The following is a 13350-nucleotide window of genomic DNA, read 5'->3' as shown; positions in this document are numbered from 1 at the left end:
TGAGGGAACATTGTGAGGACACTACAATTCTACGGTTTCATTGATCAGACGCTTTTATCCAAAGACGTCCATCTGAGAGTAGATCCACCACATCAAGGATCTGGTCAGGAAGAAACCACCTGCAGAAGATATAAGAGGTTCAAGTGTGATAGTCAGACCGTGGAGTCTACAGGAAGTGCAGGAGGTAGTAGGATTGTTGGGGTTTTTTTTGCAGTCTATCAAGTTAAAGATGTTCAATGAGGAGCTGGTTTTTAGTCTTTTCTTAAAGACTGTCAGGAACTCTGCAGATCAAACAGAGTTTGGGACTACAGCTACTGAAAAAAAATCAGTTGAGCTAACTTAGAGACAAGCTAAGGTAGCAGAAACTCAGTTTTTTCAGTGGAAACAAAATCCAAAGTGTAGAAATGACCTGCTGGAGGTGGTCATGTGGCATATTTATATTATCAGCTGCCTGAAAACGAGCTAGAAGGTGCAGGAGTTTCTTTTATAAGGAGAATCGGAGATGCATAATAGAAGTTATCAAATGATCAGAAATGAAAAAGAATTTAACAGATTTCTGTCAAAGTAACGGGAAACCTGAGAGGAGAAGAGTCCAGTTGCTGTGGAGGTTGGATCAGGAACCTTTGGTTGGAGGGAAGGAGTGGAGACCTGGATGAGGAGATCTCCCTGATCTTCCTGATGTTCTACAGGATGAACGGACACGACCAAGCAGCAGAGGACTCATGAACCCTGAGGGTTAGATGATCATCAATCATGATGTCCAAGTGCCTGGAGGACTTTGTGGGTCTGAGATGATTCCAGCTGGATGTTGGTTTCTTGCTGAATAGAGGGACTGGCTGGGAGGACAAGGAGCTCAGTCTGGGAGAGGTGGAGCTGAAGGTGGAGTTTGTTCTTCCAGATATCTGCAAGGATGATGAGATCCATGTGGTGGTCTGGAGGAACGTCAGGAAGAGCTGGGTATCATCAGCTTAGAGATGGTGGAGGAACAATGGGAGAGGATTATTGTGTTTAATGAGAAGAGGAGGACCGAGCACTGACCCCTGAGGAACCCCTGTAGATAGACTGACCCCTGAGGAACCCCTGTAGATAGACTGACCCCTGAGGAAACCCTGTAGATAGACTGACCCCTGAGGAACCCCTGTAGATAGACTGACCCCTGAGGAACACCTGTAGATAGACTGACCCTCGAGGAACCCCTGTAGATAGACTGACCGCTGAGGAACCCCTGTAGATAGACTGACCCCTGAGGAAACCCTGTAGATAGACTGACCCCTGAGGAACTCCTGTAGATAGACTGACCCTTGAGGAACCCCTGTAGATAGACTGACCCCTGAGGAACTCCTGTAGATAGACTGAGAACTTCAGACACTTCTACCCTCCAAGATCATCTGAAGGATCTCCCTGAGAGGTAGGACATGGACCAGTGGAGGTCTGGTCCTGAGATATTAGACCAGGGAGGTGGAGAGGAGGATTTGGTGGTTAACAGGTCTGAAGACTGTCCAGCAGAACTCAGTGGTTCTGGTACCGATAGGGATCCAGCCTGGTGGAGGGACTCCATTTAGAACCAGACTGGTTCTAGTCTTACAGGTTGTTTTTATGCAGAGACTTGATTGAAGACAGTTTGCTCAAGTATTTTAGACAGGTAGGAGAGAAACTGGTCTGTAGTTCTGGGCCTGGTTTGGGTCCAGTGGAGGTCACACTGAGGACATTGTGGGGACACTGATATTTATGAGACATTGTGGGGACACTTAAGACATTGTGGGGACACTGAAGGGACATTGTGGGGACACTATTGTTTGTGGACACTATGGAGTCTTTTTGGTAGAACTGTCTGTTTCTCTCTGTTAAAGCTGCTTTAACAGTATTTCACTCCGTGTTTCTTTCCAGAAATGTGGGCAGCTGCACTGTGACAGCACTGGGTGTTTCGGTCAGCTGATGCTTCCTGTCGGCTGCCCGTCATTCCTCCATGAACTTCTGTAATCCGTCATCACTTCCTCTTTCTGCCACTTCCTGTCCAAACTGAAAACACTGACAGGAAGCTTCACTGAGAGGTTCATTTATGATGCATTAACAAGTACTGTCAGTATTTAACGACTGTGGCTGTAAGCAGCAACAGCAGTATCAGTATTATTGTTACTATTATTATTATTACTAGTAGTAGTATCAGTATTATTGTTACTATTATTATTATTATTATTATTATTATTATTATTATTAGTAGTAGTAGTAGTAGTAGTAGTAGTAGTAGTAGTAGTAGGAGTAGGAGTATCAGTATTATTGTTATTATTATTATTATTATTATTATTATTATTATTATTATTATTATTATTATTACTAGTAGCAGTAGTAGTAGGAGTATCAGTATTATTGTTATTATTATTATTACTAGTAGTAGTAGTAGTAGTAGTCCTAGTAGTAGTAGTAGTAGTATCAGTATTATTATTATTTTTATTATTAGTAGTAGAAGTCGTACTAGTAGTAGTAGTAGTAGTAGTAGTGGTCTCATTAGCCAAAGTATTTTGAGAGTCTTCATGCAGTTTTTTAGCTTCATCTGAGAGTTTCGCCTGAGTGTGTAATTTTGGATGTGTGATCTGATTGGTGGATTCAGAAGAATTCAGACCAATCAGTTCGGAGTGGGCGGAGCCTGACGGGAAAACGAGAAGTACCACAACATGAATTCTTTAGAAAATAGAACAACTGAAAGAGACGGCAGCAGGTAGTACTGACTGTAGTACTGACTGTAGTACTGACCGTAGTACTGTGTTTTCTGTGTACTGAGTGTAGTACTAACTGTAGTGCTAACTGTAGTACTGACTGTAATACTGACTGTAGTACTGTGTTTTCTGTGTACTGACTGTCGTACTGACTGTAGTCCTGTAGCACTGACTGTAGTACTGACTGTAGTACTGGCTGTAGTACTGATTGTAATACGGACTGTAGTACTGACTGTAGTACTGACTGTAGTGCTGACTGTAGTACTGTAGTACTGACTGTAATATTGACTGTACTCCTATAGTACTGACTGTAGTACTGACTGTAGTACTGGCTGTAGTACTGATTGTAATACAGACTGTAGTACTGACTGTAGTACTGACTGTAGTGCTGACTGTAGTACTGAATTATCTATATACTGACTGCAATACTGAGTTTATGTACTGACTGTAGTACTGATTGTAGTACTGTGTTTTCTGTGTGCTGACTGTCGTACTGACTGTAGTCCTGTAGCACTGACTGTAGTACTGACTGTAGTACTGGCTGTAGTACTGATTGTAATACGGACTGTAGTACTGACTGTAGTACTGACTGTAGTGCTGACTGTAGTACTGAATTATCTATATACTGACTGCAATACTGAGTTTATGTACTGACTGTAGTACTGATTGCAGTACTGTGTTTTCTGTGTGCTGACTGTAGTACTGACTGTAGTACTGTGTTATCTATGTACTGACTGTAGTACTGATTGTAGTACTGTTTTCTGTGTACTGACTGTAGCACTGACAGTAGTACTAACTGTCGTACTGACTGTAGTACTGACTGTAGTGCTAACTGTAGTACTGACTGTAATACTGACTGTAATACTGACTGTACTCCTATAGTACTGACTGTAGTACTGACTGTCGTACTGACCGTCCTACTGACTGTAGTCCTATAGTACTGGCTGTAGTACTGTTTGTGGTACTGATACTACAGACTGTAGTACTGACTGTAGTGCTGACTGTAGTACTGGTTGTGGTACTGACTGTAGTGCTTACTGTAGTACTGATACTCCAGGCTGTAGTACTGACTGTAATACTGACTGTAGTACTGTGTTTTCTGTGTACTTACTGTAGTTATGACTGCAGTACTGTGTTATCTATGTACTGACTGTAGTACTGATTGTAGTACTGTTTTCTGTGTACTGACTGTAGTACTGTTTTCTGTGTACTGACTGTAGTACTGTAGTCCTGACTGTAGTACTGATACTCCAGACTGTAGTACTGACTGTAATACTGACTGTAGTACTGATCCTCCAGGCCGTAGTACTGACTATAGTACTGTACTACTGCAGTACTGCGATGGAAGCGGTTTGTGAGGACGACCTGTGCTGGCTGCAGCTGGAGGACTTCAGGATGTTGCTCATTAAGACCATCGATCCGTCCAGGATCACTCCTTACCTGCGCCAGTGTCAGGTACTCATCGACCAATCAGCTCCTCACGGGGAGCCTGCTGGGTTTTCATTGGTTGTTCTGTGGTCAGGTGATCAGTGCCGAGGACGAGGAGCAGCTCTTCAACGACCCCGCCCTCGTCGTGAGGAGGAGGAAAGTCGGTACGTTCTCGGTTCCACCAGAACCCGATCCAGCTGTGGAACAATCACAGAACCAGGAACCAAGAACCAGGAGTGGGTTCTGGTTCCTGAAGCTGATTTAGAACCAGAGTTCCACCTGTTGGGACTGAAGTTCTACTGAAGCTGAATCACAGTCTGGGTCCGGTTCTATGTTCCTCCTGTTCTAGGAGTCAGCAGACGTTTTGGACAGTTAGACCTCTGAACTGTCCCTCTTCCTGTCTGTCTGTCTGTCTGTCTGTCTGCATGTCCACCTGTCTGTCTCTCTAGGAGCTTTGTTGGACACTCTCCAGAGGACAGGGGTCAAAGGTTACACGGCGTTCCTGGAGAGTCTGGAGCTGGATTATCCCGACCTGTACCGACGGATCACCGGGAAAGAACCCAACAAGACCTTCAGCATCCTGATCGGTGAGTCCACCTGTCTGTCTGTCCACCTGTCTGTCCACCTGTCTGTCTATCTGTCTGTCTACCTGTCTGTTATAGATTGATTACAGATTATTGATAGATTATAGATTATAGATTATTGATTATAAATAATTTATATTTATTGATGGATTATTGATTGATAGGTTACTGATAGATTATTAATAGATTATTTATAGGTTATTGTTGAATTATTAATTGTTGATAGATTATTGATAGATTATTGATTAATAGGTTATTGATAGGTTATTGATAGATTATTGATTGATTATTGATAGATTATTAATAGGTTATTGATGGATTATTGATTTTTGATTATTGATCGGTTATTGATGGATTATTGATAGATAATTTATAGATTATTGAATGATTATTGATTATTTCTGGGTGTTTTTCAGACACAGCAGGAGAATCTGGTTTGACTCAGTTCCTGATGTCAGAGCTGAGCCGCCTCCAGAGGGCGCTGCAGGACGAGAGACGGCGTCGCCAGCAGGTGTGCTCTGTTGCCAAGGAACAGGTGTGCATGGCAACCAGGTTACTAAGAAAAAAGGAAACTCACTAGTCACAGACCGGCCCGTCCAATCGGCATGTCTCCCTGTCTCCAGGAGGCGTGGTCTCGCCAGCAGCAGCTGAGGGACCACGAGCTGAGGAAGCTGACTGAGCGCGTGCAGAAGATCCGGGAGGAGCGGGAGCGGCTGAGCGAGGAGGTGAAGCAGCTGAGAGACCACAACTACAGTCTGATGGCCGACATCAACAGCCTCAACCAGGAGAGGAGCAACGCCCTGCTGGCCAATAGGGACCTGCAGATAGAGGTCAGCTGACTGCTCACTTCCTGTTACCTCCTGTAACCTTCTGCTGACCTCTGACCTCCTGCTGACCTCTGACTTCTGTGTTTGCAGGTGGAGCGTCTGAGGCACACGGTGCTGCGAGCAGAGAACCAGACTCGACTGCTGCGGCGACGAACGCTGCGACCGCTGCAGGAGGTGGAGAACCTGAACTCAGTCTGACAGCCTCACACGGTCAGACCGTTCTGTTGCACTGACGGTTCTATGTAGAACGGTCTGACTATTCTGTGTAGAACGGTCTGACTATTCTGTGTAGAACGGTCTGACTATTCTGTGTAGAATGGTCTGACTACACCATTCTATGTAGAACGGTTTGAATACACTATTCTATGTAGAACGGTCTGACTACATTGTTCTATGTAGAACGGTCTGACTACATTGTTCTATGTAGAACGGTCTGACTACACCATTCTGTGTAGAACGGTCTGACTACATCATTCTGTGTAGAATGGTCTGACTACATTATTCTATGTAGAACGGTCTGACTACATTGTTCTATGTAGAACGGTCTGACTACACCATTCTGTGTAGAACGGTCTGACTACATCATTCTGTGTAGAACGGTCTGACTACATTGTTCTATGTAGAACGGTCTGACTACATTGTTCTATATAGAACGGTCTCGTGCACTGTTTTGTAGTTTTACTATAGGAGGAAAACTGCTGTGACTGGTTTTTTGGTTGTTGTGGCCGGAGGTAAACGGTGACAGAGAACCTGAAAGATAGAAGTCTCTGCTTTACTGCCTTAAAAGGGTTAAATCCTCTTCAGAACTTCCATTTCTGGGTGTGCAGATGCTGTTTTTTGGTTTTGTTTTGTTTTTGTTTTTTTGCTGTAGGACACAACAGCCTCCAAACAACAACACTAGGAGCTGTTCTTCACATGACACAAATTCACATATACACTATATTGGCAGAAGTATTTGCTCACCCATCCAAATAATCAGAATCAGGTGTTCCAATCACTTCCATGTCCACAGGTGTATAAAATCCAGCACCTAGGCTGCAGACTGGGTGAGGAACATAGAACCAGGGTGAGGAACAGGAGGAACATAGAACCAGGGTGAGGAACAGGAGGAACATAAAACCAGAGTGAGGAACAGGAGGAACATAGAACCAGGGTGAGGAACAGGAGGAACATAGAACATGGTGAGGAACAGGAGGAACATAGAACCAGGGTGAGGAACAGGAGGCTGCAACACAGAATAACATGCTAACATGTATGTTTCAGAGCAGGAGTCTGGCTCTGCCCACAGGAACCTTCTTCCATCCCAACAGACCGGAGGAACCAAAGGAGGAGAAACAGGAGGAGAAGGAGGAGGAACCGAAGGAGGAGAAGAAGGAGGAGATGCAGCAGCAGGAAGGTCCAGGTCTTCCCCACATGAACCTCCTCACCACAGTCTTCAGACTGAGGAGAGAACTCCACCGAGCAGAGGAACAGAGAACCAGGGTGAGGAACAGGATGAACAGAGAACCAGGGTGAGGAACAGGATGAACAGAGAACCAGGGTGAGGAACAGGATGAACAGAGAACCAGGGTGAGGAACATAGAACCAGGGTGAGGAACAGGATGAACAGAGAACCAGGGTGAGGAACAGGATGAACAGAGAACCAGGGTGAGGAACATAGAACCAGGGTGAGGAACAGGATGAACAGAGAACCAGGGTGAGGAACATAGAACCAGGGTGAGGAACAGGATGAACAGAGAACCAGGGTGAGGAACAGGATGAACAGAGAACCAGGGTGAGGAACAGGAGGAACATAGAACCAGGGTGAGGAACAGGAGGAACATAGAACCAGGGTGAGGAACATAGAACCAGGGTGAGGAACAGGAGGAACAGAGAACCAGGGTGAGGAACAGGATGAACAGAGAACCAGGGTGAGGAACATAGAACCAGGGTGAGGAACAGGATGAACAGAGAACCAGGGTGAGGAACATAGAACCAGGGTGAGGAACAGGATGAACAGAGAACCAGGGTGAGGAACATAGAACCAGGGTGAGGAACAGGAGGAACATAGAACCAGGGTGAGGAACATAGAACCAGGGTGAGGAACAGGAGGAACATAGAACCAGGGTGAGGAACATAGAACCAGGGTGAGGAACAGGAGGAACATAGAACCAGGGTGAGGAACATAGAACCAGGGTGAGGAACAGGATGAACAGAGAACCAGGGTGAGGAACATAGAACCAGGGTGAGGAACAGGAGGAACATAGAACCAGGGTGAGGAACATAGAACCAGGGTGAGGAACAGGATGAACAGAGAACCAGGGTGAGGAACAGGAGGAACATAGAACCAGGGTGAGGAACATAGAACCAGGGTGAGGAACAGGAGGAACATAGAACCAGGGTGAGGAACAGGAGGAACATAGAACATGGTGAGGAACAGGAGGAACATAGAACCAGGGTGAGGAACAGGAGGAACATAAAACCAGAGTGAGGAACAGGAGGAACATAGAACCAGGGTGAGGAACAGGAGGAACATAGAACATGGTGAGGAACAGGAGGAACATAGAACCAGGGTGAGGAACAGGAGGAACATAAAACCAGAGTGAGGAACAGGAGGAACATAAAACCAGAGTGAGGAACAGGAGGAACATAGAACCAGAGTGAGGAACAGGAGGAACATAGAACCAGGGTGAGGAACATAGAACCAGGGTGAGGAACAGGAGGAACATAGAACCAGGGTGAGGAACATAGAACCAGGGTGAGGAACAGGAGGGACATAGAACCAGGGTGAGGAACAGGAGGAACATAAAACCAGAGTGAGGAACAGGAGGAACATAGAACCAGGGTGAGGAAAAGGAGGAACATAGAACATGGTGAGGAACAGAAGGAACATAGAACCAGGGTGAGGAACAGGAGGAACATAAAACCAGAGTGAGGAACAGGAGGAACATAGAACCAGAGTGAGGAACAGGAGGAACATAGAACCAGGGTGAGGAACATAGAACCAGGGTGAGGAACAGGAGGAACATAGAACCAGGGTGAGGAACATAGAACCAGGGTGAGGAACAGGAGGAACATAGAACCAGGGTGAGGAACATAGAACCAGGGTGAGGAACAGGAGGAACATAGAACCAGGGTGAGGAACATAGAACCAGGGTGAGGAACAGGGTGGATCTGAGTCTGTCCGGTTGTGTTTGTTCTCAGAGTGTGGAGGTGAAAGAGGAGCTGGAGCTGCGCTGTGCTCAGCTGAAAGGAGACGCCAAGATTTACCGTCAGCAGAACAAACAAACGCTCCGCCAACTGGAGGAGGTGATCAGGGAGAGAGACAAGGTTAGGAGGAGGAGCATGTCGGGGAGTGCTGCTCTCTGATTGGTGTTTCAGGCGCTGACATTGAGGGCGGATCAGCAGGAGGAGGGTGATGATGTCAGTCAGTGTGAGCTCTCTGATTGGTGTTTCAGGCGCTGACATCGCGGGCGGAGCAGCAGGAGGAGGCACGGCTGCTCCTACAGGAGAAGGATCAGTACAGGGAGCAGGTCAGGCAGCTCACCGAGCAATCTGATAGGCTGGAGCTGCTCCTGCTGAAGACACAGGGGGAGGAGCTACAACTGAGGACACGCCTCCGCAGAATCACCTGCAACTCTCACCAGGTGAGGAGGAGGAGGAGGAGGAGCAGATGAAGAGATGAAGGTGATGATGTAATGATGTCGGCTTCCTCCCACAGTGTGAGAGGAGTGTGAGCAGCGAGGAGGAGGAGGAGCCAACGGACAGCGCTGCTAAGGGTCAGTCATGGGAAGTGATGTCATGAAATCATGTGAAGTGGTGTCATGTGATCATGTGAAGCGGTTGTGTGTCTCCTGTGATCAGGCAGCAGTGAGGAGGTTCGCAGCGGGACTTCGGGGGAAAATGAGGAGGCAGCAGCTCATCAGCAGCAGCTCAGTTCTTCTGCAGGAGAACCAGAGTCTGAACATAAAGCTAGCAATGCGGCATCATGGGTAATATACTGTATACATATATACTACACACACACATACTATACATACATATATATATATGTATATATATATATATAAAAAACTTTATATATATATATATATATATATATATATATATATATATATATATATATATATATATATATATATATAAGTTCTATAAGTTCTTTGTCTTCAGGACTATTTCCATTGTAGATTTTCACTGAAGGCATCAAACTATGAATGAACATCTGGAATTATGGAGGAAACAAAGAAGTGTGAAATAAGTCAGGACATGTTTAATATTTTAGATTCTCTGATTCCTGCTTTGAACTATTTTGTTATTCTCTGGATGAGCTTCATGAGGTAGAACCTGAAATGGTTCTCCAACCGTCTTGAAGGAGTTCCAGAGATGCTGAGATCTTGTTCGTCCTTCTGCCTTCACTCTGCAGTCCATCTCATCCCAAACATCTGGATTGGGTTTAGGTCAGGTGACTGTGGAGGCCAGATCATCTCTATCATCTCCTTCTTGGTCAGATCATCCTTCCACTTCCTTTCCTGGGGAGGTCCTCATGGAGACAGTTTGGTCATAGCTCTGGATGGTTTTAGACACTGAACTTGGAGATACACTATATTGGCAAAAGTATTCGCTCACCCATCCAAATAATCAGAATCAGGTGTTCCAATCACTTCCATGGCCACAGGTGTATAAAATCCAGCACCTAGGCTGCAGACTGCTTTTACAAACATTTATGAAAGAATGGCTCGCTCTCGCGGGGCTGCACAGTGGCGTAGTGGTTAGCACTTTCGCCTTGCAGCAAGAAGGTCCCTGCTTCGCGTCCCGGCTTTCCCGGGATCTTTCTGCATGGAGTTTGCATGTTCTCCCTGTGCATGCGTGGGTTTTCTCCGGGTACTCCGGCTTCCTCCCACAGTCCAAAAATATGCTGAGGTTAATTGATTATTCTAAATTGCCCGTAGGTGTGAATGTGAGAGTGATTGTTTGTCTGTATATGTAGCCCTGCGACAGACTGGCGACCTGTCTAGGGTGTCCCCTGCCTTCGCCCGAGTCAGCTGGGATAGACTCCAGCCCCCCATGACCCTAGTGAGGATTAAGCGGTGTATAGATAATGGATGGATGGATGGCTCGCTCTCAGGATCTCAGTGAATTCCAGCGTGGAACTGTGCTAGGATGCCACCTGTGCAACAAATCCAGTCGTGACATTTCCTGGCTCCTAAATATTCCACAGTCAACTGTCAGCTGTATTATAAGAAAGTGGAAGTGTGTAGGAATGACAGCAACTCTGCCACCAAGTGGTAGGACACGTAAACTGACAGAGCGGGGTCAGTGGATGCTGAGGAGCATAGTGCCAAGAGGTGGCCAACTTTCTGCAGAGTCAATCTCTACAGACCTTCAAACTTCATGTGGCCTTCAGATTAGCTCCAGAACAGTGCTTCAGCAGAGAGCTTCATGGAATGGGTTTCCATGGCCCAGCAGCTGCATCCAAGCCATACATCACCAAGTGCAATGCAAAGCGTGGGATGCAGTGGTGTAAAGCAGCCACCACTGGACTCTAGAGGAGTGGAGACACCTTCTCTGGAGTGACCAATCACGCTTCTCCATCTGGCAATCTGATGGACCAGTCTGGGTTTGGTGGTTGCCAGGAGAACCATACTTGTGGGACTGCATTGTGCCAAGTGTAAAGTTTGGTGGAGGGGGGATTATGGTGTGGGCTTGTTTTTCAGGAGCTGGGCTTGGCCCCTTAGTTCCACTGAAAGGAACTCTGAATGCTTCAGCATACCAAGACATTTTGGACAATTCCATGCTCCAAACTTTGTGGGAACAGTTTGGAGCTGGTCCCTTCCTCTTCCAACATGACTGTGCACCAGTGCACAAAGCAAGGTCCATAAAGACATGGATGACAGAGTCTGGTGTGGATGAACTTGACTGGCCTGCACAGAGTCCTGACCTCAACCCCATAGAACACCTTTGGGATGAATTAGAGTGGAGACTGAGAGCCAGGCCTTCTGGTCCAACATCAGTGTGTGACCTCACAAATGTGCTTCTGGAAGAATGGTCAAAAATTCCCATAAACACACTCCTAAACCTTGTGGACAGCCTTCCCAGAAGAGTTGAAGCTGTTCTAGCTGCAAAGGGTGGACCCACGTCATATTGAACCCTAAGGATTAGGAATGGGATGTCACTTATGTTCATATGTGAGTCAAGGCAGGTGAGCGAATACTTTTGGCAATATAGTGTACATTCAAAGTCCTGGTAGGTTCCTAGATGGTTCCTGGTAGGTTCCTGGGTAGTTCTAGATGGTTCCTCATAGGTTCCTGGGTAGTTCCTAGATGGTTCTTGGGTAGTTCCTAGATGGTTCTTCGTAGGTTCCTGGGTAGTTCCTAGATGGTTCCTGGGTAGTTCCTAGATGTTTCCTGGTAGGTTCCTGGATTGTTCCTAGATGGTTCCTGGTAGGTTCCTAGGTAGTTCCTAGATGGTTCTTCGTAGGTTCCTGGGTAGTTCCTAGATGGTTCTTTGTACCTTCCTAGATAGTTCCTAGATGGTTCCTGTTGGGCTCCTGGGTGGTTCCCAGATGGTTCATGTTAGGTTCCTGGGTGGTTCCTTGATGGTTCCTGGTAGGTTCCTGGGTGGTTCCCAGATGGTTCCTGGTAGGTTCCTGGGTGGTTCCTCAGTGGTTCCTGGTAGGTTCCTGGTTCCTTGAGGATACATTCAAAGTTTTTGCAGTTTTCCAGACTGACTGACCTTCAGTTCTTAAAGTAATGATGGACTGTCGGTTCTCTCAGCTGATTGGTTCTTGCTATAATATGGATTGTAACAGTTGTCCAATAGGGCTGTCAGCTGTGGACCAACCTGACTTCTGATGGTCCCAACCCCGTCAAGAAGGAAGAAGTTCCACTAATGAACCTCGATACGGAACACTTGTGAAGTAGAACCATTTCAGGTTCTTCCTCATGAAGCTCAGCCAGAAAATAACAAGAGTTCAAAGCAGGAATCAGAGAATCTAAAATATTTAACATGTTCTGACTTATTTCACACTTCTTTGTTTCCTCCATAATTCCAGATGTTCATTCATAGTTTGACGCCTTCAGTGAGACTCAAAAATGTAGAAAGTAGTAAAAAAAAAAAACAAACCCCAAAACCTTGAATGAGAAAGTGTGTCAAAACTTTTGACTGGTCTGTCTGTCTGTCTGTCTGCCTGTCTGCCTGTCCTTCTGCCTGTCTGTCTGCCTGTCTGTCTGTTTGCCCTTCTGTCTGTCTGTCTGCCTGTCTATCTGCCTGTCCTTCTCTCTGTCTGTCTGCCTGTCTGTCTGTCAGCAGGAGGAACAGACAGACAGCTGTCTCAGAGGTCGTCTGAACTTCTTTTACCGCAGGTGAGCGTTAACTTCTTTAAACTTTATTTAAACCGTTCTGACGTCACCATGTCCATCTGAGCTGCTCTTGTTTCCATGACGACAGGAAGCGAGCCCTCAGGTCAAAGTTCACCAGCAAGGAGTTCACAGCCGGTAACCTTGACGACAGCAGTGATATCACTGACTCCGACTGATGGAGCACCAACACCTGTACTTTTATTATAGCGGACTACTTCTACTCTACAGTGTGTATTTTTACTGTAGCAGAGTACTTCTACTCTACAGTGTGTACTTTTACTGTAACAGAATACTTGTACTCTGCAGTGTGTACTTTTCTGTGATTTGTTGAGAATCTTTGAATAAAATGTGACCAGAAGTTAAGCTAGTCTCTGTTCTCTCAGGTTTAAAGGTTTCTGCTGTTAAACTCTGAAGCTGTTTTACTTTAAACTCTTGTTTTTTCTGGATATTTTAAATTCTT

The 13350-nt window shown here is 45.9% G+C and overlaps 1 protein-coding gene across 6 annotated transcripts; it reads left to right on the top strand.

Moving 5' to 3' along the window:
• The first annotated feature begins 294 nt into the window (after positions 1–294).
• Positions 295–13253, top strand: card9 (caspase recruitment domain family, member 9). Of its 6 annotated transcripts, XM_055011670.1 has the most exons (15): positions 295–1408; positions 1888–2051; positions 4049–4169; positions 4237–4306; positions 4592–4729; positions 5143–5261; positions 5350–5556; positions 5644–5727; positions 6817–7035; positions 8737–8862; positions 8991–9179; positions 9254–9311; positions 9397–9524; positions 12838–12893; positions 12979–13253. In XM_055011670.1, the coding sequence occupies exons 3-15, from the start codon at positions 4056–4058 to the stop codon at positions 13064–13066; spliced, it is 1596 nt and encodes a 531-aa protein (XP_054867645.1). In that variant the 5' UTR covers positions 295–1408; positions 1888–2051; positions 4049–4055; the 3' UTR covers positions 13067–13253. The 6 variants fall into 6 exon arrangements, with proteins under 6 accessions (XP_054867645.1, XP_035807954.2, XP_054867647.1 ...); XM_035952061.2 differs by lacking the exons at positions 295–1408; positions 1888–2051 and adding an exon at positions 2388–2716 and having other exon boundaries at positions 4014–4169; XM_055011671.1 differs by lacking the exons at positions 295–1408; positions 1888–2051 and having other exon boundaries at positions 2739–4169; positions 5143–5237.
• The last annotated feature ends 97 nt before the right edge of the window (positions 13254–13350 follow it).

This window comes from Amphiprion ocellaris, chromosome 6 (genome assembly GCF_022539595.1).
Source record: "Amphiprion ocellaris isolate individual 3 ecotype Okinawa chromosome 6, ASM2253959v1, whole genome shotgun sequence".
Taxonomy (NCBI): domain Eukaryota; kingdom Metazoa; phylum Chordata; class Actinopteri; family Pomacentridae; genus Amphiprion; species Amphiprion ocellaris.
Note: the sequence above shows the minus strand (reverse complement) of the source record. Positions and strands in the feature narration are given on the sequence as shown.

What these genes read in the sequence shown, in the direction of transcription:
- card9 (XM_055011670.1), top strand. Translation starts at nt 4,056, where the DNA reads ATGGAAGCGGTTTGTGAGGACGACCTGTGCTGGCTGCAGCTGGAGGAC. An exon ending in CTTACCTGCGCCAGTGTCAG is followed by an intron (nt 4,170 to 4,236) that starts GTACTCATCGAC and finishes TTCTGTGGTCAG; the next exon opens with GTGATCAGTGCCGAGGACGA. An exon ending in CTAGCAATGCGGCATCATGG is followed by an intron (nt 9,525 to 12,837) that starts GTAATATACTGT and finishes TCTGTCTGTCAG; the next exon opens with CAGGAGGAACAGACAGACAG.